The sequence below is a fragment of the Diadema antillarum genome, unplaced genomic scaffold (assembly GCF_040938485.1).
Source record: "Diadema antillarum isolate AM-2024a unplaced genomic scaffold, OU_Dant_1.0 seq00000094_RagTag, whole genome shotgun sequence".
Lineage (NCBI taxonomy): Eukaryota > Metazoa > Echinodermata > Echinoidea > Diadematoida > Diadematidae > Diadema > Diadema antillarum.
Window position 1 is genome coordinate 871,604 of NW_027271183.1, and position 24,469 is coordinate 896,072.

The 24,469-nt window shown below is 39.2% G+C and overlaps 2 protein-coding genes across 2 annotated transcripts in view; one reads left to right on the forward strand and one right to left on the reverse strand.

Moving 5' to 3' along the window:
* LOC139726630 (WD repeat-containing protein 47-like) overlaps positions 1 to 24,230 on the forward strand; it is a 38,037-nt gene extending 13,807 nt beyond the window's left edge. The window contains exons 4-12 of the mRNA XM_071637620.1: positions 4,434 to 4,454; positions 12,590 to 12,832; positions 16,632 to 17,363; positions 19,551 to 19,714; positions 20,073 to 20,239; positions 20,932 to 21,096; positions 21,545 to 21,682; positions 22,370 to 22,588; positions 23,636 to 24,230. Of these exons, the coding sequence (XP_071493721.1) occupies positions 4,434 to 4,454; positions 12,590 to 12,832; positions 16,632 to 17,363; positions 19,551 to 19,714; positions 20,073 to 20,239; positions 20,932 to 21,096; positions 21,545 to 21,682; positions 22,370 to 22,588; positions 23,636 to 23,781 (1,995 nt within the window). The 3' untranslated portion in view covers positions 23,782 to 24,230. The remainder of the gene's footprint in view (positions 1 to 4,433; positions 4,455 to 12,589; positions 12,833 to 16,631; positions 17,364 to 19,550; positions 19,715 to 20,072; positions 20,240 to 20,931; positions 21,097 to 21,544; positions 21,683 to 22,369; positions 22,589 to 23,635) is intronic.
* On the reverse strand, positions 869 to 9,945 carry LOC139726629 (uncharacterized). The gene is made up of 4 exons (XM_071637619.1): positions 7,334 to 9,945; positions 6,419 to 6,568; positions 5,543 to 5,758; positions 869 to 4,638 (listed from the first exon to the last, which is right to left on the reverse strand). Exons 1-4 carry the CDS (start codon positions 9,903 to 9,905, stop codon positions 4,331 to 4,333), a joined length of 3,246 nt encoding a protein of 1,081 aa, XP_071493720.1. The 5' UTR covers positions 9,906 to 9,945; the 3' UTR covers positions 869 to 4,330.
* Positions 24,231 to 24,469: the final 239 nt, after the last annotated feature.

Below are 24,469 nucleotides of genomic sequence, written 5' to 3' on the forward strand. Positions count from 1 at the left end.
CCTCCCCCCCTTGCAATGATACCAGACCATAAAATGGAAATGGTTATTGCCTCATCATTTCAAATTTCTTTGTCATCATCAAGAAAAAAAACCCCACACACACACTAAAAGATCTAAAATAGAAGAAACTCCATATTGATATGACTGAAAGTGAGATAGTGAGATAGTGACAGAAATCATGCATCATGTCAGAGCTATAGAGACCATACCTGATACTCCAGTGGAAAGAACTACATTTTATTTTGCACATAATGAGAGAAAGGGTCTTCTGTGAACATTTTGTCAGTGTTATGGGGGGGGGGGGGTGAGGGAGAGTGGAAGGGTGAGGGGAAGGGGGATGGGGAAGGGGAGGAGGGGGGCTTTCATGGATAACATTCTCGAAAAAAAAACCAGAATTAGCTTGTCAGTGTACTCTATGTACATACTGGAGTCATTTTCATTACTCTTTATAACCATGATGATATCACACTCTTTGACACAGGAAACCTCTTGGCCATAACACTGTATTTGTGTGTGTGTGTGTGTGTGTGTGTGTGTGTGTGTGTGTGTGTGTGCATATTCCCCTAAAGAGGGGGTGCAAGGGGAGGGGCATGAGTTAGGGGGATGGAGAGGGGCAGTATCAGCATGCCTATATTTACAATATAATTTCAAGGTCATTAATGATGATGTGTGAAGTTTGCCACGATACCGACCAGTTCTCACCTTTGCCAAGGTACATTAATGTATGTGCACACTTACCACTCTTACATGAAGAGCAGAATCCAATTATGTAATCCCCATTACTGCGAGATAGCTGAATTTGGCTGTTTTACTGATTAAGCATTGAAATCATATCCCCCAGGAGTTTTATGACTTTGACATGGGTCATTCCATGAAGTTGGGTACACAAAGTGTGACATGAGGCTCAAAATTTCAAAACTAATGCAGAGCTTAGTTATTGTCATCTCAAGAAACATAGATACATGGAGTATATCAAACAAACTATTAGAAGTTTGAATCTTGCAGCGTAGCCACTACACATCATCACACATTCAAGATAACGCCCACTTGTTTCACATGTAACAGGGACACCAACCTTCCAATTTGATCTGAAGAAAATCTGCTTTTTCTCTTAGTTTGCCACAAGATATTTATAAATCAAGAAATATTTGGAAAGTATGTTGTGACTCTTTCCACACCAGCAACAGCAAAAAATACCAATCGAAAGTTAAAAATTTTAAAAATCCTACAACATTTTCTTATTAGAAAGGTCTGCAGACAGTTTTAGGGGTCAATTTTGAAATTCAATCTTAATGTAAATATATCTTTGAAATGCTGCACAACTAATACTGGAAACAGGGTGAAGTATAAGAGGACATGCTAATGCCTAAATAGGATCAGAAAGTGAAAAGGTTAACAAATACAAAAAGACTCTATTTTCCCAAAACCTTGTTTGAGGTTTCACATGTAACGATTACACAAAGATTCCGGTGTCCTGTTACATGTGAAACACTGAAACATAGTCCTTTTTGTTAATATTCTTTGAAATGAAGCATGAATAATTCAGGAAATATGGTGAGCCATAGGGGGACATGCTAATGTTTATAAGATCAGAAAATAAATATGCAAAATGACATACAAAAATGACTACTTTGCCCAAAACTTCATTTACGGTTTCACATGTAACAATTACACAGATTTTCTGGTGTCCTGTTACATGTGAAACACTAAAATAGTGTCCTATTTGTTAATATTCTTTTAAATGTAGCATGAATAATAAAGGAAATAGAGTGAAGCATAAGAGGACAGGTTGATGTTTAAATAAGATCGGAGAGTAAAGATGCGGACATACAGAAAATGACTATTTGCCCAAACTTCATTTTAAGGTTTCACAGGTAACAATTACACAGAGATTATGGTGTCCTGTTACATGTGAAACAATAAATTTGTCTCTCGATTTATAAGACTTTCAACATTTTTAAATTTCAAGTAATGACTGAGAATAATTATATAAAGATATATATAAGAATTTTATTCTTATAATTATAATGTATTTGTCCCAAAGTTTATTTGGTGGTTTCACATGTAACAAAGACACCAAGATACCGGTGTCCCGTTACATGTGAAACACTAAAATAGTGTCCTATTTGTTAATATTCTTTTAAATGTAGCATGAATAATAAAGGAAATAGAGTGAAGCATAAGAGGACAGGTTAATGTTTAAATAAGATCGGAGAGTAAAGATGCGGACACATATACAAAATGACTATTTGCCCAAACTTCATTTTAAGGTTTCACATGTAACAATTACACAAAGATTCTGGTGTCCTGTTACATGTGAAACAATAAATTTGTCTTTCGATTTATCAGACTTTCAACATTTTTAAATTTCAAGTAATGACTGAGAATAATTATATAAAGATATATATAAGAATTTTATTCTTATAATCATAATGTATTTGTCCCAAAGTTTATTTGGTGGTTTCACATGTAACAAAGACACCAAGATACCGGCGTCCTGTTACACGTGAAACATCAAATTGCTAGTTTTACTCAAATAATGCATGTATCTCATTATTTTTGTTTGATTTTCTTCAAGAACAGCTTTTAATTGAACAAAAATAAGCAATCACATGGATAATTTTAATTAATTACAATCGTTTACCCTTCTTTGAAAGATTATCTTTCCTCCTACACAATGTACAGATTACAGAAAACTTGATGCATGTAGTCTGGGTAGGCTCAAATTTAATGTGCATGCCTATCACAATGACATATTGAACGACAGAATTATAATTTTATTCATTAATTCAAAATGAAATTCCCAATATCTTCAGATTTTGTTACAACTCATATTCACATTTTCTTGCATGTTACCTTACTAATATTTTTGGCACTCCAGTTCTTGTATTGGTTTATCAATGCGTTTTCAAGTTACAGTGACTTTTATATTTACATCCATATTCTTGCATGTACATTATATTGATACTATTTTATTACAATACTTTTAATTTTAGTCACATAGTGCCTGCATTTTGCTTTTGTTCAAGTTTTGAAGTTATTACAGGAATTCTAACTTTGAATTTCTTTGCCATCACCGTTGTGATGAACACTACATTTTTTAATACAGGGGAATCTTGTTATAAAGAACAGTAGAACACTGATCTGACGAACTCCACTACTACAATGTAATCTTTCTTGTCCCACTTCTTTGTATTCTTTTGTGTTACTAGTAGAACATATTTACAATATAACACACTAATTTATATGGTCTTAAGGACCTCACTATAATGAAGTTCCCTATACTCATAATACTTATGTATAATAGCCCTGATACTATCAAGGATTCAATACAGCAATCTAACTTTGATGGTCCCAAGAAATTTAAGAATCTTGTTCTCGGTTCCCCTGTATTGTTAACTTGTGTCATTCTATTTAGTATTAAAGTAATGTCACATAAAAACTTGATTTCTGATTAGCATACAAATATCAATTCTATTAAATGAATTAAAAATTAAGTTCCTAAACCATGAATTATAACAATATCTTGTTGATTTAAGATTTTCCTGTTTCTCATGAGTTGTCAACAGTTTTTTATATGAGCATGTGTGTTTGTTTTTCAATCAATGTTTTGATTCAGAATTCAAACTTCATTTTTCACATGAAAAATTCCAAATAACCCATACTTTCATTTGCATTTTGTTCTAGTTGAGGCCACATGCTACTAGCTCCTCAGCTGATGACTGCAGCGCAGTCCTGCACGTCTACACTAGTGCTGTAGTAAAAAGGTTAACAAAGCAGTAACCAAACCGTCTTTGGTCAAAATGGTTTGGGTTTGGATAACTGTTTTGATTCTCATTATGTTCTGAAAATATTATTACAAATAGAATTACGAGTAAAATTATCACTATAAATATTACCTGCAAAATAATGAAGGAATATGTACAACCTGTATAAAAATTTGTACATTATATGACCGAAACACAACCATATTTTTGAAGTAGGTTAACTGGGTTTTAAAATAACCGAATACTACAGCACTAAGACTCTACACTGAATGATGTGCAGGAGATCCTGGCCAGTAGTGCCTCATAACATAAAAGGATCGAAACAGCTTCGGCATTTGCTAATTTTAATATCTTTCATGGGAAGAATGAAAAAAGGCAAACATACAATGGAATGAGATACGGAAGGTGAATTTTCACCATTAAACATTGTATTTTATTCCTTACATATACTCTTCCAATAAAACATTTTAGAAAATTTGAAGAATGCCAAAGCTGTCCTGAGGCTGTTTTAATTCACATATACATGTTCCTGTTCTAAAATGCAGCATCCTGTCCTACTAATCCTATTCTTCAAGATTGATGAATGTGTCGATTCTAGTTGCCAGTGAACGAAAAGTGTTTTCTTCAAATCCAAGATGTCTTGAGGACACAGGAATTGGTGGAGAGGGGAAGATGGCAAAGATCCCAGTTCTCCGAATCCAGTCTTGCTCCGGTTTGTCTGGCCAAGAGTACTTGTTATCACCCTTATTGAGTAAGAAGTTGATATGTGCATCTTCTCCTTTCAGCTCCAGGACTTCTCCGACCCACCACGTCTTACCATATACAACGGCAACAAAATCCCCAGTTTGAAGGTCCTGAGTTTGGCGATAAGCTGTATATATGAATAAAGATAAAATATCTAAAATTATAAAGTAACAATGCTTTTGCAAAATAGAAGAAAACTGTCACCAATAGACAATTCTCAGATAACCAGTACTGCACGTAACATAATCAGTAAAAGGATCTCCAGTGATCTTTAATATGAAAGAAGACATACATCCTCCTGCATTCAGACATAGTTATTCTGAAAGAGAATTTTGATCCACAGAAAAACTCATTTGAACAGAATTGAACTGGTATGTCTCTCCATAAATCTTGTAACAGCCTCCCTAAATATGCATAAAGTGGAGGTGTGATTAACTTGTTGGGAAAAAAATATCCCTTCACATGTACATAATATATTGCATGTGCAATTGGGTATATTAACTTTAAACATAAATAACACAGACATTTTGGGACTAGAATTGGGTGCAGGTGAGCATGTGTCCCACGTGTGTGTTCATGCTGACTCCATGCTGTAAGTGCACGTGGATACATACGCATTGCAGTGGGTGAGGTCACTGAGGTGTTTAAGTGCACATCAGTATTTTGGTGTGGGTGGACTTAAGCGTTAAAAATGGGGACATTTGCAGGTGTGTGTTCATTTGTGAGGTATGTATAAATGTGTGTGTGTGCGCATGTGTTTGGGTTCATGCTGGTGGGGTTCCAATCCATGTGCGCTATGATTGTTAAAACCTAAATTGCCAAGAACATCAATACATGTGCAGGGACCAATTTCAATGATTAGAACAAGTAAAATCTTAAGTACATTTGTTAACATTATACCACTTGCCATTTTTTTCCTTTGTATATCAGAAAATTTGAAATGATTTCTATGCTTCAGTGCATGATAGTAAATTATTTGAATCTTGAATTGAACTTTGAAAGTTGAGATGTAAAAAATAATTTTTACAAACCTGTAACATGAACCCGAGTGCCAGCAGTAGATGGCGAGTGAGAAGTAGGGAGTTCCATGTGAAGCTGTGTGTCACACGTTGACGAGTGAGAGGTTTGGTCTTCAACATGAAGCTCAGTACCAGTAGACAGCAAGTTAGAAGTTGGGACTTCAACGGGAAGCTGTCTGTCAGACGTAGAAGGCGGGTGGGAAGTTGGAACACCTATGACCACGTTATCTGTGAAAGTTGAAGATTATACATAAAAAAGACCTTAATGGTAGACAATGACTTTTGCATGAAATTTGTCAGAATTAGTGGGAACACTACAGTATTCAAGCAGACAATATTGTGAAACCTCTGTGCAACTTTATTTATGGAGTTAAGTTGAAAACTATGATTCAAATTATTTTGGTATATTTATTATAAGGCCTTACATTTATTCTAGACTTAGTCTACCTTTTACAGACCTGTTTGATCGATTGATCATGTTCATGGTATATTTCATCACTAAAAATACAGCAAAAAGAAATAAGTGAATTCTTTACTATGACATTCGTATACCTACTGACATTATTATTTGGATTTTAAGTATTATATTACAGTCCCCGAACGATAAATGCACTGTTGTTGCTTGAATGCCGACTACACTACAACTGTTATCTTTTGAATTCTACACAACTTTTGATTTCGAAATTTCACAGATATTGCCCAAATACTAATATCTTTGGTTTCAAACAATGATTGGGGCATTTTGTGGGCTCTGCAAAAGGCATTGGCTACCTTAAATGTTTCATCCGAGGGACAAATAAACTGTTTTTCATATCGCCAAAATTAACTCCCTAATATAAAAAAGGGTTGAAGAAAACATAAACAGCGATATTACTGATTTGTACAAACCGGTAACATGCAGTTGTTTCACAGGTGAAGAGGAAGGGGAGGATTCGCTTTCCCAGTAATCATCTGCATCAGTCATGGAAGACGGGCCGTCAGCATCCAAGTCATCATCTGCAACAGTCATGGAAGACGGGTCTTCAGTATCACCTGTATCTGTAAAGAACACCTCACACTTACACAATTTTGCTGTTGTACCACTCTGTAACGAACAAAAACATTGGTCTATCCAAAGAAAAATATGTACAGATAGTGCGCACATATTTAACTCTGTAGTATAGAACAACATTTGGTCATCGTGGCAGCGTATGGCAAGACAATGGTGTAATGTGCAGCAGCAATTCATGAGTTATAAGTTTAAGAACATCTTTCAAAAACCCTGGACTTACAGAAATATATGTTAAAGGCATTGGTTAACAATGAATCCAGTTGAAAAAAATCTGAGCTACATGGTCCCACGTGCTACTAGTAAATCTGATATAGTGTAGAAATGAAGCCCTGCAAAAATTGCTGTGAAAATGATAATTTAAATACTACTGCAAAAATGTAAATTTGCAATGACTGTTTTACGATGCTCAAATTTCCCCATTGGCTATAGTGTTGAATAAACTGTTACTGAAATGGTTCATTCTTTATTCATAGAAATCTGGATAGTGAAGGCAGGATTTTCAAAACTTTTATATTCTTGGCCGTTTATTCATCCACTTGAACATTGTTACACTGCTTAGACATCGCAGTTGTACAATTTTTTAAATCGACCCACAATATTAACCACTGACTTTAAAACAACCAATGAATAAGATGGGTCTGTTTGAAAACTTTCTGCTTGGATCACAAATAACTAGCATTAGTCAATAATACTAAATGAATATATATATTGGCAACCTTCTAGGTAAATATTAAGGTTAATTTAGTTCTTACCATGAGATGTCTCAATCGTAGCAGCAAACAGCTTTTCACTTTTCCAGTCATCTACAGTCCCTCTGCTGTCACACTGCTGATTCCCGAGAACACAGCCTTTACAGAAACAAGACAGGTTCCTTGTCCACAGCCGTCCACTGCTTTCACCCTTTACACAGTGCAGTTGCCTGGTGCCCTTGATGGTCTGGACGTCCTTGTGATCTCTGTTGTGATTCATTTCCTCTACGAAGAACACTTTCCGTTGAAAGTGGAGACATTCGGCTTGGCTTGGTTGTATTGTCAATTCATCTTGGCAGAACTCATATACATCTTTTGCATTGTTCATTACTTTACGCCCAGAACTAATAGCTAATGAAGCTTGTCGTTTCACAACAGCCGTTTCCCCATCGCTCGGACCTTTCCCATGTCTGGCACCAAAATAGTGATGCTCTACTGGAACTTGGTAATGTTGCTGTGCAAGAGCAATGTCCTTGAATGGTCCTCTACTTTTGTATTGGGCTGCACATTGATCTGTAAATCTGATGATCTTGTCAATTTCCATGTTTTGCCGGAGATGCTGTACTGCCTGTGACATGAACTGGTGCACTGCATGATATGTATGTCGATTATCGCCTGTTATGAAGACGAGTGACTCCTGCATTGTCTCATCACATGTTGGACATCTGTGATAGCAAACAATAGGGTGGATTGTGACGTTTGTGTGATACCAATGTGCGCTTTGTATTTCGTCTTGGTACTTGCATACAAAGTTCTCTGCAAAGTCCAAGACCATGACGACCCAGTTGTTTGGCATGTCCTTGGTAAGTGTAGCAAACTGCTGAGATTGCCAAGACGCACTATGCAGATGCTTACTGATAGTGACCGTCTCCCCTTCAAGTTCCTCCAGACATTGAGATACTGTCCCGTCGTTGGTGACAATCTGTTGCTTGGTGATCGTCTTCCCATTCTCGTCCACTCTGACCCGAATCCATTTCTTCCATGTCATATGCTTAGGGCCGTGTTTTTCCACCAGCGGTCTCAGGTAAGATCTCAACAATTTGGGACCACATTCTTTGCATTTCCTCTCGGAGCAATGTCGCATGTACGTCTTCGCTCCTTCAGACTTGGGACACATTGTGACGCGATTCACTGAGTGAACGCCATCAAAGAAGGACTTCATTCCGTAACTGTGTGCTAAATTATTAATTGCTGTTGCCTTCAACTCAATATTTGTGCAGTATTCGCACAAACATGCCCTGAATTTGATTGATCCTTGGAGCTTTACATGATGTGGCCGGAGGCTGTAGAATGTTTTTGCACCTACTTTCATGTCTGGATTCTGTGATTTGAACTTCAAGAACAAAGCCGCCACTGACTGTTGAAGATATCGAATATTTTTCATGGTCTTCATGGATACCATTTTCTTATCAGGCAGGTCGATGGCTGATTCTTCGTAGAACGAGATGACTGCGCTTGCTACCTCTGGGGACAGCTTTCTCTTGTCGTGCATTTGCTTCTTCTTGCTTGCCGAGGAGATGATCTTGCGGCCCATCTGCAAGAGAGCCGATCCTTTTTTCTGAAGTCGGTACTTGCTCAAGATCTTTAGTGATGCAGCAATATTCCTTCTTTTTTCTAGGTCTTTCTTCTTCTTGCTCCTCTTTAGTCTGCCCATTTCCTCACTAATGCTTGATGTCAGGAGATTTTGGACTTCATGATGGGCATCCTCAAGGCCAGTGTGCATTCCTCTCTTCTTCAGTGCTGCACGCTTTTTTGGAGAGGACTTCTGAAATAGATCTATCATCGTAGAAACACACTTTTCTCGGTCTTGTGGCATAACTGCCCTTACTCTCTCCAAACTTTTTCTTCTAGCCGAAGAACTTCTCACGTCACATCCTGCAGATGAGAGTTTCTTGCGAGTGACTTCCAACTCCGCATGTTTCTGATCGAATGCCTCTGCAATTTCTTTCAAACGTTCCTCTTCTTTCTTTAGCTCTGCTTCTCGAGCCTTGAGCTTCTGCGATTCAATCCACATAAGCTTTTCTTTTTCTTTTTTCTGCTTGTATTTCTCTCGTCGCATTGCGTTGTATTGCTCATGTTCTTCTTTTGACATTGCTGCTCGTCTCTCTCGCTTCTTTCTTGCCTGTGCTTGTAATTTTTCTTTTTGCCTTTTGTCTTGAGCTCTGGTGCTAGGTGTTTGTTTCATTTTGTTTGATTGAAGCCGTAGTTGCTCCTCCTTTTTCTTTGCTCTCATTTTCCTCATTCGCAGAGCTGCAGTCGCATTACACCGCTTCTTTTGTTCTAGGAACTTTTCAGACTTTTCCTTCTCTTCAGTGGAGATATTTCTCTTCTTTAAGGTGGACTCCGCTAGGGACATTTCGATCCTCTGTAACTTGTTATATTCCGCAGCTTTTTTCAACAATTTTGTGTATTCTTGTGGGTTGTTGGCCTTCAACTTATGTCGCCACTTTGTTGTTCGGGAAGCAGCTTCATTACTGTTTACTAACTTTACTGTTGACTGTTTTTTTGAGGGCTTCCGGGCCTCCGAATCAATACTACATCGCAACCGAAGATGGAAAGGCTTTTTCTTAGCCATGTCTATCGGTGTTTAACCAGCCTGAACTTGAAGTAATCATAAGTTGGAAGGAGGGGGGGGGGGGGGGGGGGGGCTGTAGGGGGGAAAAGACAACATTAAAATTAAAATAAAATTAAAACTGAAATGTAGTTCAAATATGATTTGCAGATTACAATATATATTCTGGCAACCTTCTAGGTAAATATGAACACTACATTTTTTAATACAGGGGAATCTTGTTATAAAGAACAGTAGAACACTGATCTTTATATCGAGTTTCCACTGTACCTCAAATTTATATTGGGTTGTATATTAATGGCATTATTTGAATTGTATTTTGAAGGGTGCCCTCTGCGATTAAATGGTCATTTTTAAACTTAGAAACACTAGCGAAGTAAACTTCATGTGCAAATTTTGCCGTTTGTAAGATAGACAGAGACTAGTGTCATATTAGTAGTAACTTGTATGGTTGAGGGCCCCTAGTTTCGGTAAACTAGCGATTGTCAGCCTCCTTAGTGAAATATTTTATTTTCTAAATGACCTAAAATTTAGCTCAGAATGTGCTATAAATCCTGCATATTGACATCGTGTTGTCACACTCTCGATGAGGTCATCCCATACGGAAATATCGTCGAGAATAGCGTGCGACGTTCTTCTGCATGCGCCTGTCCTTGTGGAACCTTGTTCTCAGCAAACTATCTCACCAATAAATTACGTTTGGTTTATGTGGTGATAACTCAATAAGGAAGTCTTATACTACAGCAAGAGGTCATACCAAGCCCCAAGGAGGTACTAGGCAAGCGTAGTACCTCCTTGGTCATACTAGTCTAGACTCGATACTACTAAAGGGCGCTGATGTCGTCGTTTACCACCAGACTTCCATGTGTAATCAACTACATGTATTTACTTACATAAAAAGACACGAGTGGGACTAAAGATGCAATATCATTACGAATTACTTTACTCGCGCCGATTGTGGTTTTTTTTTTAATGAAATATTCTTCGAGGCTCTGCCCACACAATTTCGTTAACTGTGGGTATAATCTACGAAATATCGATCATAAAGTGTAATATAAGTACGATACGATCATGTCAGAACATGAGAAAGATAGCTAGCCTACCTTGTCAAAAGCGACACGTCGTTTCCATCGTAACAGCTGCCCACGAAACACAAAAGCGGCTTGAGCTGTTCTAACCGGTCGTCTGCAAGCCGATCGCACTCGTCACATTCAAGTCGCATCATCCGGAAACCCGGGCAATGTGTCGTCAACTCGTGAGCGTACGTCATTTGCCGAATGGATCGTGGAGAATTGTTCCCATCGTAACTTTTTCCACGGACACGAAGAAAATATACAAGCACCTTATTCCTCCGTATTTTCCAAAAGCAGTCAAACGCGATTGTTTCTTTTCACAGTTTTAAAGATCCATTGACAACAAACATATATAAGACATTTCTTGCCATGTTTCTCTCGTATTTCTGCAGTTTTCCACTCGCAAATATTTAATCCTCATTACCATTTCGCGGACACGAAATGTTACGATAGTAACATGATCTCATAAGAGGTAATTTTCCAAGAAAAACCTCTTCATTGGGGAATTGTCTATTAGTGCCGACTATGAGAGTTAATAATGTGAATAAATACACAACTCATTTTTCTTTACTGTAAATTGTATTTATTTAATATTCAAACAACACAAACAATGTTTTGATGTCACAAAAGAAACACAAAAATTACAAAAAAATAACATTTTTAATCATCAAAAAACGGGATTTTCATAAAGTCTCAACTATGCCCTTTTGATAATATATTCTATCACTCCTCATTAATCAGACAATGTGGATATTAGATTAAAATAACTTTTGTTGGGACCTCTGAAAACAGATACATAACATGATGAACAGTACTGCCCATTGTGTACCCAACTTCATGGAATGACCCACATGCTACAGACTTTCATATATAAAAAGTATGTAACTTTTAAACCTGTTCATATTTGATACATTTTGAATGTTTTGAATCCAGTTTGTGCACATACTTTGCTGTGTCTGACAAGTCTTTGGCAAGCTCTTTTGTATGTAGAACCAATGTTTGTATGTTTGTGTGTGTGTATGGGTGTAAAGGTCCAAAACCAGCTTTAAAATATGGTTAACTGTCTGAGACTTTTGCCTATCCATTGTGGAATAGTATCAAAATATAGTGGTTCAATATTTACTGTGAGGAGGGTATCACAGTCCTGTGGATTATTTTGCAATTTTGAGTATTTAGTTTTGTCGTGTACATATGAATAGTATGGAACCTTTACCAATGATAGTTTCACCATGCACTAGGCCATGTATTATGAAATAATACATTGTATCAAAATTGTATCCTCTGTGAATGGTGATTCTTACACCATTGTACTATCCTAAATTTTACAAAGCACCCCAAACTCACAGTGAGTATTCATGGAATGTCATATCATCGTTCGCATGGCAGAATGTCGTTAACACACTTCCCTGCACATGGCAAAATGTTGTTAACCCTACAGTAGATGCGCACTTCAACAGCCTAGCGACAATCTACCATGCGCAGGGAAGTGCTTTAACGACAATCTACCATGCGCACAACAATTCTGTGTGCAAAGTGTTGATTAGAATAATGCTGCATGGTGCCAGGACAATCTGACCGATTTTGTTTTATCCTCCAAACCTTGACGGACGTTAGGTGGACGTCAGGAATTCTTCAGCAGCGGCCTACGATGAGTTCCGCCACGACAGGGAGCGGGCCCAGCGAGAGCTGCAGGAGAGGGAGCAGCGTAGGCAGCAGCTGGAACAGGAGCTGATGGGAGGAGGAGGAGGGAGTGGAGGCGGGAATGTTGGGATGAGTGGTAGCCAGGGCAACGGGATGAGGACTACCAGTCCCGCCCATAGCAGCACCGCATCCATCATTGGGCAGGCCCCGAGACAGGTAAGGAGATCATATTTTTATATTTTGTTTATTCCTTCCTTCGTTTGGTGTTGGTTCATTTGTTTGTGTTTCCTGGTGATGCTAGTCTTTGCTGTGATTTATCATCGCAGTGTGTCGGTGCTTAAAGTGTTTTATCTGCTACTGTTGTTATACAATGTATCATGCATATTGGTAGTTCTGACCTCTGCTTGATCTCGCACCTTCATTAATCACTTTGTGTGGTATTTTTGCACATGCCGTTATGATGATGTACAGTGCTCCCTCCTGCATTTCAGTCTTGATGAGCAGAATATATTTGTTTTTAATATGAAAATATAATCTGTTGCCATATAATTCTTAAAGGGTGAGTTTCCACTTTGATTCACTGCAAGATTAATAACATTCTCCCAAAGTTGTACATGTACACATGTGTAATGCATTGCATCGAGACAGGATTAATTTTTTTTAAACATTATGATCTGCTGCACTTTCTTTTTTTTCACCATGAATTGAAACAAGCATGTGTCATCATGACTTAACAGTGAGAGTCTCATATAATACCTTATCATGCAGCTACATGTACACCATTATATACATGTAATGCCTTTGTACACTGACACTAACTCAACATTAGACAATGCAGCATGATTGCTGCTGCTATGCTGCTATAAAGTGAGAGAAGAATACCCAAACTAAAATACACTGCGCGTCATAAGTTGTTGGCAGCTGTTCTATTGGAAGGAGAAATCCTCACCCCCCCCCCCCCTTTAAAGCAAAAGGAAAAATAAATGTTTAGGTTATGAGGATAGTATGGAATCTTGAACATGTGGCAAGAAGGCGACTCTTTGAAAACTCGCTTTTGATAGATGCCATGCCCGTGGGCAAGAAGAGAGAAAAAGTAAGTGACTAAAGCAAACTTGCATTTACCATGTGTAGGTTTTCTTTAGGATGAGAAGGAAATTCTTTATACTCACAGCTACAATGTAGGTGCCTTCTTCAGGATGACAGTTACATGTAAGGAGGAAAATTATGGAAATTTGCCAAGGTGCCTTGTTCAGGACAAGAACACAATATTCAAGGTCACATACAAATACATGTCTATTAAGTGCCTTGTTCAAGGCGAGCTGGCAAGAAAGCAAGAAGGCGACTTCTCTAAACTTCCCATCGTGCCTTGTTCAGGACCAAAAGGCAAAAAGACCACTTCTTACAACTTGCCAAGGCACCTTGTTTGAGACAAACAAGGTGCCTTGGCAAGTTGTCACAAGTTCCCTCCCCATCGTTTAAATAGAGCACAAAGACGAGTTTTAACAGATCGCTGCCTTGCCGCATGTTTAACTTAAAGGGACTGTACAGTTGTACAGGTTGAAGTGAGGATTCAGGTTTATTTACAATTTTTTTTTTTTTTGTGAGAAAATTATGAAAAACCTCTTGTGAAATATAAAAGAGCATGTAATTTCAAAAAGGATTCAACATTTATGTGATAAAAAATGGCCTCGAAATGGCTGAGATATCCAAAAAAGCAATCCTAATAAAATTGACAGGCCACAACTTTCATTAGGATCTCTTTGTTTTACCTTGTTTTTAGATATTTCTGTCATTTCAAAACCAGTTTTCATCAAATAAACGTTTAATTCACCTTAGAATTGTACATGCTCTGTAACATTTCATAGAGTGGTTTCTGAATATCTCACAAAAACGATCACACCTCAACCAGTACGGTACAGTCCCTTTAAGCTTTTGCAGGACAGACAAATATGGTTATCAAAACATGCCAAGCCCATCCCACATTGGATTATGCAATCATCCAGGGTGTTTGATTTGCTGTGACAAGAGATCATACTCCAGCCTGTCTAGACAGGCCACAACTGATTCCAGTCATCAGTGTATGTCGGTCTGGCCGGCCGGTCGGGTCGGAATATATGTGGAACAGCCCCAGATCCATTTCCTCTTTCCCTCCTGTGGTAAACCAAGGGATGACTTGTGCATACAGAAATATGTTGGAGAGAGAGAGAAAGATAGAGAGAGAGAGGGAGGGAGGGAGTATTACACAGACAGATAAACAGACAGACAAACGGACAGACAAACAGACATTCACGAAGGGGAAAGTGCCAGAGTAACAGTCTGTCGTGAGAAAGGGAAAGAAAGTCCTGACCATATTCGGAGAGAAAAGAAAAAAGTTTGGGGAGAGGGAGGGATACAAGTATCTACGCTTGCACAAAGATCAAATTTCAGAGGCACAGTTTTCAAACCACATGATGAAATTTGAATTATTGGCCCTATTCACAGGCTATGAATATTCATTGTCAGACAGTTCATCATTCATCCACTTTCATCATGAGTTAGAACGATTGAGAGTTGTACATTTCAGTCTTGAAGCAAAACTAGTTCATCACTACTGTGATTATCAAACTTTTTCTTATTTCCAAATGTTCTACTGGATAGCGAGATATGAAACATGGTAGCATCTAGACAGACATACAATAATAAATTCACTCAAATTTTCATATTAGTATCAGAGACATTGGCACCAATTGTTTTCCTACTGGGTTGGTAGTCTCCCAAAAAGTCAAAATGCACATCTCTGGCTCAGCATATGACCTAATTCCTTGGTGTTGTTGTTGTTGTTTTTTCCCCCAGTGGGAACTGAGGGTGGGATTGGACCGACATTTAATCTCTAGTTGCATGAATGGTAGAAACCAAGAGGAAATAAGCTCACAGTGGTCCCAAAGAATTGCAACAGCTGAAACAGCTGTGTACAGATATCATCAGAGTGTTGCGCGACATTTTGACCACATCTTACAGAAAGGGGGGGGGGGGGGCAGAGAATTTTTTTATTTTTTTTTGTCTAAAAGATGTCACAGGAAGTGGTAAAACACATCTGCTGTATCGCATGGTATAAGCAAAGCGTGGTGCAAGAATGTCCTACCACTTGCATGCAATGTATTGTGAATGTTACACGTTGGTGACTTCAGAAGTTTGTGCTCCCGCATACATGCTCCCGCATACCCTTTGTGGTACCTTACAATTATCCAAGCTTACAATGATATTTATCGTTTTATCTTGTGCTGTTGGAAAGAAGAAATTGGCCCCCAAAGAGAAAGTTTTTTGAAATTGAAGGCAGCTTGACAAGCCACAAATTGATGCAATGATATTGACACCCAAATGATAGCGTAAAATACAACATTTTTGGAACTGTTACAACGGTTTACATGCTTCGCCATTGTACATGTTAGCATTTCAACAAGTGTCTAGCTGTCTAGTCTTGAATTCAGACACTGCTTTGATATCAAGACCCAAAATATAATTTTTGTTTGTTTTTTTTTTTATAATTTTTTTTTTTCTGTACTTTGAGGAGATTTTTAGCATTCAAATGTATCCTCTTTATCATGTATGGAAGAGTATTGGTAGTGGAAGTGAAAATTTTCTTCTGTTGAAAAATTAAAAGCTAATCATTGTTTTTCCTTTTTTTTTTTGGAAGATGAATACCGACCTTCCAGTGGTTGTACATGGCTTTATTGATAGTTCAGGCCTGATACTTTTGGTTACCAATTGTTGCTTTCATTTTGGTGCTTTCATTCAAAATAACTTTCTCTGTGGACTTGTTGATTTTGCCAGGAGAAGCATGCCCCACAATGTATTGTCAACCCAGCACAGCATGACCTGCATGGCTATGATAATTGTGGTGGTAATGGTGTTGTTTGTGTTATCTCTTCCCCTTTCCATTTTGCCTTCCTTCGCACTATACAAAAACCAACCAACAAACCAACAACGAAAAATGTCTGTGGTTAATGGGGACCCCCCCCCCCTTCAAAAAAAGCAGGTCACACCTCCTAATTTCATCCTTCGTCCTACGAGTTCTGTGAACTCCAGCACCCCGAAAGTGCCTTACAGTCAAATGAACCATACGCCAGAGCCCGAAGCCTCCCCCATACTCAGCAATCCCAGGGTACCCCTGCACCACCAGGGGTTACAGCATCAGCAACAGCAGCAGTCCCAACATGGGCGGTACCAGTCCAGAGCCAGTCAGCGCACCGCCAGCTCCAGCAGCGGCAGCCCGAGCCCCCTCACACCCACGCGGCAGTTGGAAACGTCCTTTGGCGAGGTCCTCGGACCGGGCGGGAACCTTAAGAATGTCACTTACACCAAAGTGCCACCACCAACCGCTGAGGTGCCCAGGCCCATCCATCCCGCGGCATCTCACTCGCAGCATTCGCCGCAACACCACAAGCAACATGATGTCTCCAGAGAATTGAGTCAGCAGTATTACCTCTCAAAGCAGCAGCAGCCGCATCCACCGCAGCCACAGCAACAACCACAATACCCCCTCCCCCCTCACCACCACCAACAGCACCATCAACAGCACCACCACCAGCAACAGCAACCCATCAAGTTTGGCATGGGAGATGCCTCCCTCACTGTCGCCGGGCACCCTGTCAGAAACAACTCCCCCGCGGAGGTGGCTGGCGGGAGACCCTCACCACAACAATCACCTCGACAGTCGCCCAGACAGCTACCCTGTGAAAACAATCTGGCTATTAAGCCAAGAGCAAAGGTACAAATTGGGGATCAGGAGCCAAAAGTGTAGATTAGAACTGTCAGCATAATGTTTAGGGGAACTCAATCTCCATTTTGCAATACACAAAGAAAGTGAATGAACCCATTGCCAGAAACGGCTGCCTGGCTTGAATCATACTTCACTATTTTTTCACACATGCCATACAGGGAATGTCGCTGACAAATCCACGTATGTCAAAATCGTAAATACATGGTCGCAAGTTTGGCCATTGTTTACCGGTGTGTTAGTTAAATGTGCATTGCTAGTGGATTAACCTGAGACATTGACATACAACCCTCAAATTGACTTTATTTTAATGGGTTACAAGCATCTTATCACGTTTCTGTGCTGATACCAAATGTGATCATCACACAATACCCACAAATGTCACATTTGCTTTTTCCTCCTTAAACGATTTACCTTCTTGTTGTTGTTTTCTTCTTCTCTTTTTTGGCACATGTACCTGTTGGTCTGTACTGGTATAAACTATGCATGTCAGTAGCCCCTGTCTCTTATTGTGTGGTGTAGAATATTAGTCCTCTTTTGCATTCTGAATATATCATTATTTTAGAGAGCATTGATCAGCAATATTGTGTGGTTTCCAATCCAATCGAAAGTGTCCTCCTTTGCGCAATTTCAGCAGCATCTGTGTTAAGTGTGCAGAGTGATTTGTTGACCGTATCTTGCATGTCCATATATTCCTGTTTCACAGTGTAATCTCATTTTGCTGTGTTAGAGTGCTGTTTTCTGTAACAATCACATTAAGCACTTTCTTGGTCCATTCAATCTATGTAAAAACATCTATGCATCAAATATGCAACACAGTTACTTTGACCAAAACAGTCAACTAATTTGCTCTCGCCATCCCCATCAAATTCTTGTCACCCGTCAAAAGATAACTCGACAATTTTATCCATGGATAATAATCATATTTCATAATCATATCATCCATCACCTTTAATGCATAATACATCGCACATTTGCAGAGCTAATACCCATCACATTTGCTGGTCATACAATGGAATACTATTCTTGGAATTTCCTTACTTATGAAGTCTCCATGGTACCAACACAAGTCAGCTCAACATCATCATGAAAACCTGATAAAATCGAGCAAGATTTCCAGAATTCGTCTCTGAATTTGAGATGAAAAGAAATGGACGTACATTTTGCCTGTATCACTGGCAGCATTTTGCTATTTCCCCGATAAACAATCAATTTTTCCTGGCAACCTCCCAGTTGAAGGCTGGTCTGTAAAAAAGCTGTGCTTTTAAAGCAAACACTTGCATCCAGCTTTGTGGCATAGGATAAAAAAAAATATTTTACTTGACTGGATGAATAACAGCAGTCATCAGTCTATTTTCAAAATTATATATATTTTCTCTTTTTTCAGTTCTCCAGACTCAAAAGCTTTGTAGTGATAGAAGACTTTTCCAGTTTGATATGATAAAAACACCACAAAATTAGCCATCAGATAATCACACCTTTAGAAGGAAAGAAAAAAAACCCTGATTTTTTTAATTTATAGGTAGTAAAGAATGGGAAAGAGTTGACAACAATGTTACAATATATTGAGAACTCTAAATTTTTGGACAAATCTAAATTGTCATATATATCTCTCAAATTACTAGATTCTATTTTTTTTCATGACTTTATTGTGTATATCATGGTTATGTAATTACAAATCACCAATAGATTTTATTAGAAGGTAATATTGCCTATTCCATGCTCTTTGACAACTATCAGCTTATATTTACAAATGGCAGCCTAATCCTAATATATATCATGTCACTGCTGATTTCTTTTTTTCCTGGTGGCACCGACACATAGACTATCTCAGACTACTAAAGTACCATGTGTACAGAATCCTGCACAGTGTTGAATTTAAAGGAATTGATTGTCAATTAATTTAAATCTGTTCAAAGTTGGACATTGTAGGAATGTTCTGCATTTAGGAGAGAGATTGAATATGTGATGCATGACGTATACATGTAATACATTTTAAAATACTTATGATAGTTTTCTTTCATCAAAGAAATTTAATGCAGCTGTGACCTTTAACCTTGAAACCATTTTTATTCAAACTGTGAGAAAGTAAGAGATCTAAAAATTCAAAAATACACAAACAAAGAAATTGAGACTTTTAACAGTTTAATCAACTCTCAAGATCTGTTCCCTTTTCAGGGTGGTATTACGATATGGAAACCCACTTGTCATGCCATCACCAGCTTGGAGGATGTGCAAGCCATCCGAGCTGTGACCTTTGACCCCACCGGAAACTTCTATGCCGTCGGCTCCAACTCTAAGACGCTGCGGATATGCGTTTATCCCGGGGCCAATGCATCCAGGTATGGTTAAAAATCCTCGTCGTACCAATACTGTGGTTCATGTCATATAAATACTGTGTAAGAAAATACCATGGTTGCTGAAAAATGAACGACAAATAAAAATCTAAAAGATGTCAGCTTGAATTCGATTGAAGACAAAACTCTGGTCATGTCAGAACATTAGGAATGAACTTCCCTTTCCATTTTCAAACTGCAGTATCAATTTCTTGATTTAAACCTACTCAAGTAGCATTCTTGATACATCCTAAATACACCTCGGTAAGTTCAGACAAAGTTCATCCATTTCACGTGATTTGGTTGACTCCTTTTTCTCTTTCCCTCTCTTCTTCCCTCTCTTGCCCTATCCCTACTTGGCCAGTGGGGGCAGTGTTCAACAGCCCAAGGTGCTATTCAAGCGCATGCGTCATCACAAGGGCTCCATCTATTGCGTAGCCTGGAGCCACTCCGGCAACCTCGTCGCCACGGGCTCCAACGACAAGCTCATCAAGCTGGTGCGCTTTGACCCGGACAAGTGCAATGCGAGTGGTGAGTCCATAATGCTTCTCATAACTTTTAATCTCTGGATGACGAGAGTGAGACAATATTTCATTATAAACCATATTTAAATGTATGTGACTGTAACTTATCATTGACGAATGATTTATGGTATGCTGCTTTGTCGCACATAGGCAAAGAATTTGTTCCAGGGTTAGTAAAATTTTCCTTGGCCAGTACGACAAAACCGAAGAGGAATGGAGCAAATTTTTGATTGATACAGGTGGAAAGAAGATGAGGAAATAGGAATTAAAATAAAAAAGAGTTACTCAAAGGTACAGGTGCTCATATTTGAAGGCGGTTTGATAATCCTTTTGTGCAATTATTTCAAAATTGAGGCCATGGTTGTAATTTGATTTATCCATATCATGGTTCTGATCCGATCATGGCTTGTTGATGCACTTTTTAAACTATGGTTTCACTTGTGACATTATCTGCATTGTAATTGACAGTGAAATCAAACTTCCCTTGAGAACATAGGTCGGAAGCTTTGTAAACTCAAAGCCAGACAGACAAACATTTATGTCTTTTTCCCCTGATCTGGGCTAAGAGTTTATTTATACATACAAAAGATTCTCATAGACAAATCACAATCTTGCAGAAACACATACGTGTACAATGCCATTTTGTATTCTCTCTTCCTTTAACCCACCCCCTCCCACTCCCATACTTTTCCCCATCAGGACCAGACGTGGACCTGTCGTTCCACGACGGGACCGTTAGGGACCTGGTGTTCCAGGACAGTCCCTGCGGGACGACACTGATCAGCGCCGGGGCAGGAGACTGCAGCATATGTCTTACAGACTGCCAGCAGGGTCAAGCTATGCACGCCATGGCGGGCCACACAGGTGAGGCTGGTAGGAAAAGAGGGAGGTGGGGGGTCCATGTACCCCCTTCCTCCCACTCCCCCCCCCCCCTCCCACCATTGATTTCAAAGGGAGACTCCACTCCATTCTCATACTGACTTGTATGAAAATAGTAGAAGCAGACGAACAGAACAATGAGAGTTTTATTGAAAATACACGAACTGTACAGAAATTAGAAGAAATGATGATACCATTATCTCACAAATCTCTCATTGGTGTCTTAAATGATTCAGCCTCAATTTTTCTTCTTTTTTTTACATATATATACACGTACTTGTTCAGTCATTGACAGATAATTGTTATATCCTTGTGCTCTGCTCAAAGCAGATTAACACACACAAACATTTGTAGCATTTCTCCCTGTTTTAATGCTCATTACTGTGGACAAGCATTTCGTTTGTACTGCTATCGTCCCTTCTCTCTCCTGCAGGTCACGTGCTGTCCCTCTACGCATGGTCGGGTAACATGTTAGCGTCTGGTTCCCAAGACAACACGGTGCGGCTGTGGGATGTTCGGACTCCGAGATGCGTGCAGATTATCGGCTCTCCAGGGTCCGACAATGGAGAAGGTAGAAATCTGTCAGTACGAAAACCTCAGTCTGTTTATGTTTATGTTTAGGTTTAAGTTTTATGTACATTTGTAGTGGCTGTTGTTACACCTGTACATTGCATCAGCCTTTTCAGTTTTTAGCAATGACCTGTGTTGTAATAGAATGCATAAAATTAACAAAAATACATATTAGAAGGCTGGTTTTGAGGATCATGATGAGACAAAAAGTTACTTGGTGAGAAACAGTGTCTTGTTATCGTTGGTATTGTTATTATTATTGTTGCTATTATTATTAATTTTATTGTCATTATTATCATCATCATCATCATCATCATCATCATTATTATTGTTATTATTATTATTATTATTATTTATTATCATCATCATCATCATTACTATTATTATTGTTATTGTTATTATTATTTTTGTTGTTGTTATTAGTAGTACTATTATTATCATCATTATTGCTTTTGTTATTATTATACAGTAATTGTCATCATCGTCATCATCACCATTGTTATTGATATTGTTGTTGTTGATGTCATTGTCATAGTGACAATCTCTTTATAGCTTAAAAAGGGTACTTAACCCGTTGAAGACCGACTGATTTTGCTACAACACGCATTTCCCATAGACACTTGCCTGAGTACACTCGGGTCTCATCCTCAACGGGTTAATGATGACTTTCTCTGTGTGTTACGAACAGGGAGTGGTGCAGCTGCTGTGGCTGTGGATCCATCAGGCCGGCTGCTAGCGTCGGGCCACGAGGATGCCTCCTGCATGCTGTACGACATCCATGGAGGGCGCCCCCTACAGACCTACAAGTCGCACAGCTCGGACATTCGCTCCCTGCGCTTCTCGCCCAGCAACTTCTATCTGATGAGCGGGTCGTACGACTGCACCATCAAATTGGCCAACCTACAAGGTGAGGGGTGCTGGACTCTTATATTTCGTGTTTGTGCAAATGTACAAAAGGGCAGATGGAATCTACAATTCAATCCACATCCCAGAAATTATACAGGTACATGCACACACACAAAAAACAACAACAAACAAACATGCATATGGGCACACAAGACCCCCCCCCCCTTCATGCACACACACACACACACACACACACACAGAGATACATTTTAATACACTCGGTGCAACAACAAATAAGGGTGCTTCAGTCCTCTTGGGTAATGATTACAGTAAAACCAGAAATATTTGCATGCACGAAAGATTCGCAAAATTAAAATGCATGCAAAAGGTTTTATCTACACGATGCATTTAATGGCAAAGACACTTTGTGAAAGTTTTATGCCACGAAAATAGGCATCAGCTCTGATTTGCAAAAGTTTCATGCTGCAAATGTTTCTGGTTTTACAGTTCATCAGCATCCCAGAAGACAACTAGGATGGAATGAGTTTCTTTGGGCATTTATGATTTTGTCTGCAAGATCCTAGTTTTGCAGTCAGTGACCTGGGCCCCGTTGCTAGAAACTTTGCGTTTAAACGCAACTTGCAACTGATTGTCACTGGCCAATCAAAATCATTGTTGCATGCATGTCTTCTTAATAGGGCAGACCCTGAGCCAATCAGAATGGTTGTTTCAAAATTAGCAATTATTTGCAATTGATTGCAACTTTCTTGCAACGGGGCCCAGGTCTTATAGCATATCAAGCCAAATTGAACTTTGTATGCCACAAATAGTATACCATCTCAGTACCTGGTATACATGTAAATCAATGATAGTGATCTTCGTTCAGGATGTGATGACTGAGCAGTATTAAAAGTGTACATATGGGTGATGTGATTTCATTCAGGTAACCACATGGTATCATTTTGTCCATTGATGTCACTTACAATTTGTCTGCTGGTGCCACCTGTAAGTAAAAAAAGATTCTTATGTTGATTAGCATGCCATCTTTCTTGGATGTGGTTTGTGTTTACCAATCTCTCTTCCTCCACCCCCCCCCCCCCCACCCCAGGTGACATCACACAGCCGATCCCGACGTCGACGATCGCCGAGCATCGCGACAAGGTGATCCAGTGCCGCTGGCACCCCAGCGACCTCAGCTTCCTCACGTCCAGCGCCGACAGGACGGTCACTCTCTGGACCATGGACAACCCGTGACAGTCAGCTGGGATGGCCGGACGTTGAGGGACCGGTAGGATGTTGCGCTTGGCAGGAGCTATCATTGGACAAAATCCAATGCCACATAACAAGCACATGTAGGCAGCTTATCGGTAGTGCTAAGCCTGTACCACTGGAAGGGGGAAGTTGCTCACACTTGTAAAGGTTTTTCTTTGGCGTATCTACACCTCTGCACGATATTCACCCCAAACCAAGCCACACTGAGGGCGAAAATCTTGGAGATTCATGCAATCGATGCAACAGCACATCCTGTGTTCCCAGTATACACGTATGCAAGCTTAAGACTGTATCGTATATATTCCATGCACAAACATACTAACTGGAATAAAGCTATGCCTTTTTTCAACTTTTAGTGAGCGGAGAGAAAATACCCTCTCTTGTCTTTGCAAAATGAGGATGCAGGTGGAATATAATGTAGCTCTCCTAATCTTTGTGACGTACTGTAAAAGTGGAAGTTTCTCAGTGTTTTTTTTTTGCGCATTTTGTGGGACAAGAAACTAGCGGGAAAGTAAAAGCACGCAACTTTTACTTTTTTGCTGTTATATGTTACACCACTGATGTTTTAATTCTGCGGAATTTAAAAAAATTGAAATTCATTTTACCCAGCTGAGTGCAAAAAATTCCTCCTGCGAAAATTTCCACTGTTATGGTATGTTGTAGTGACAAA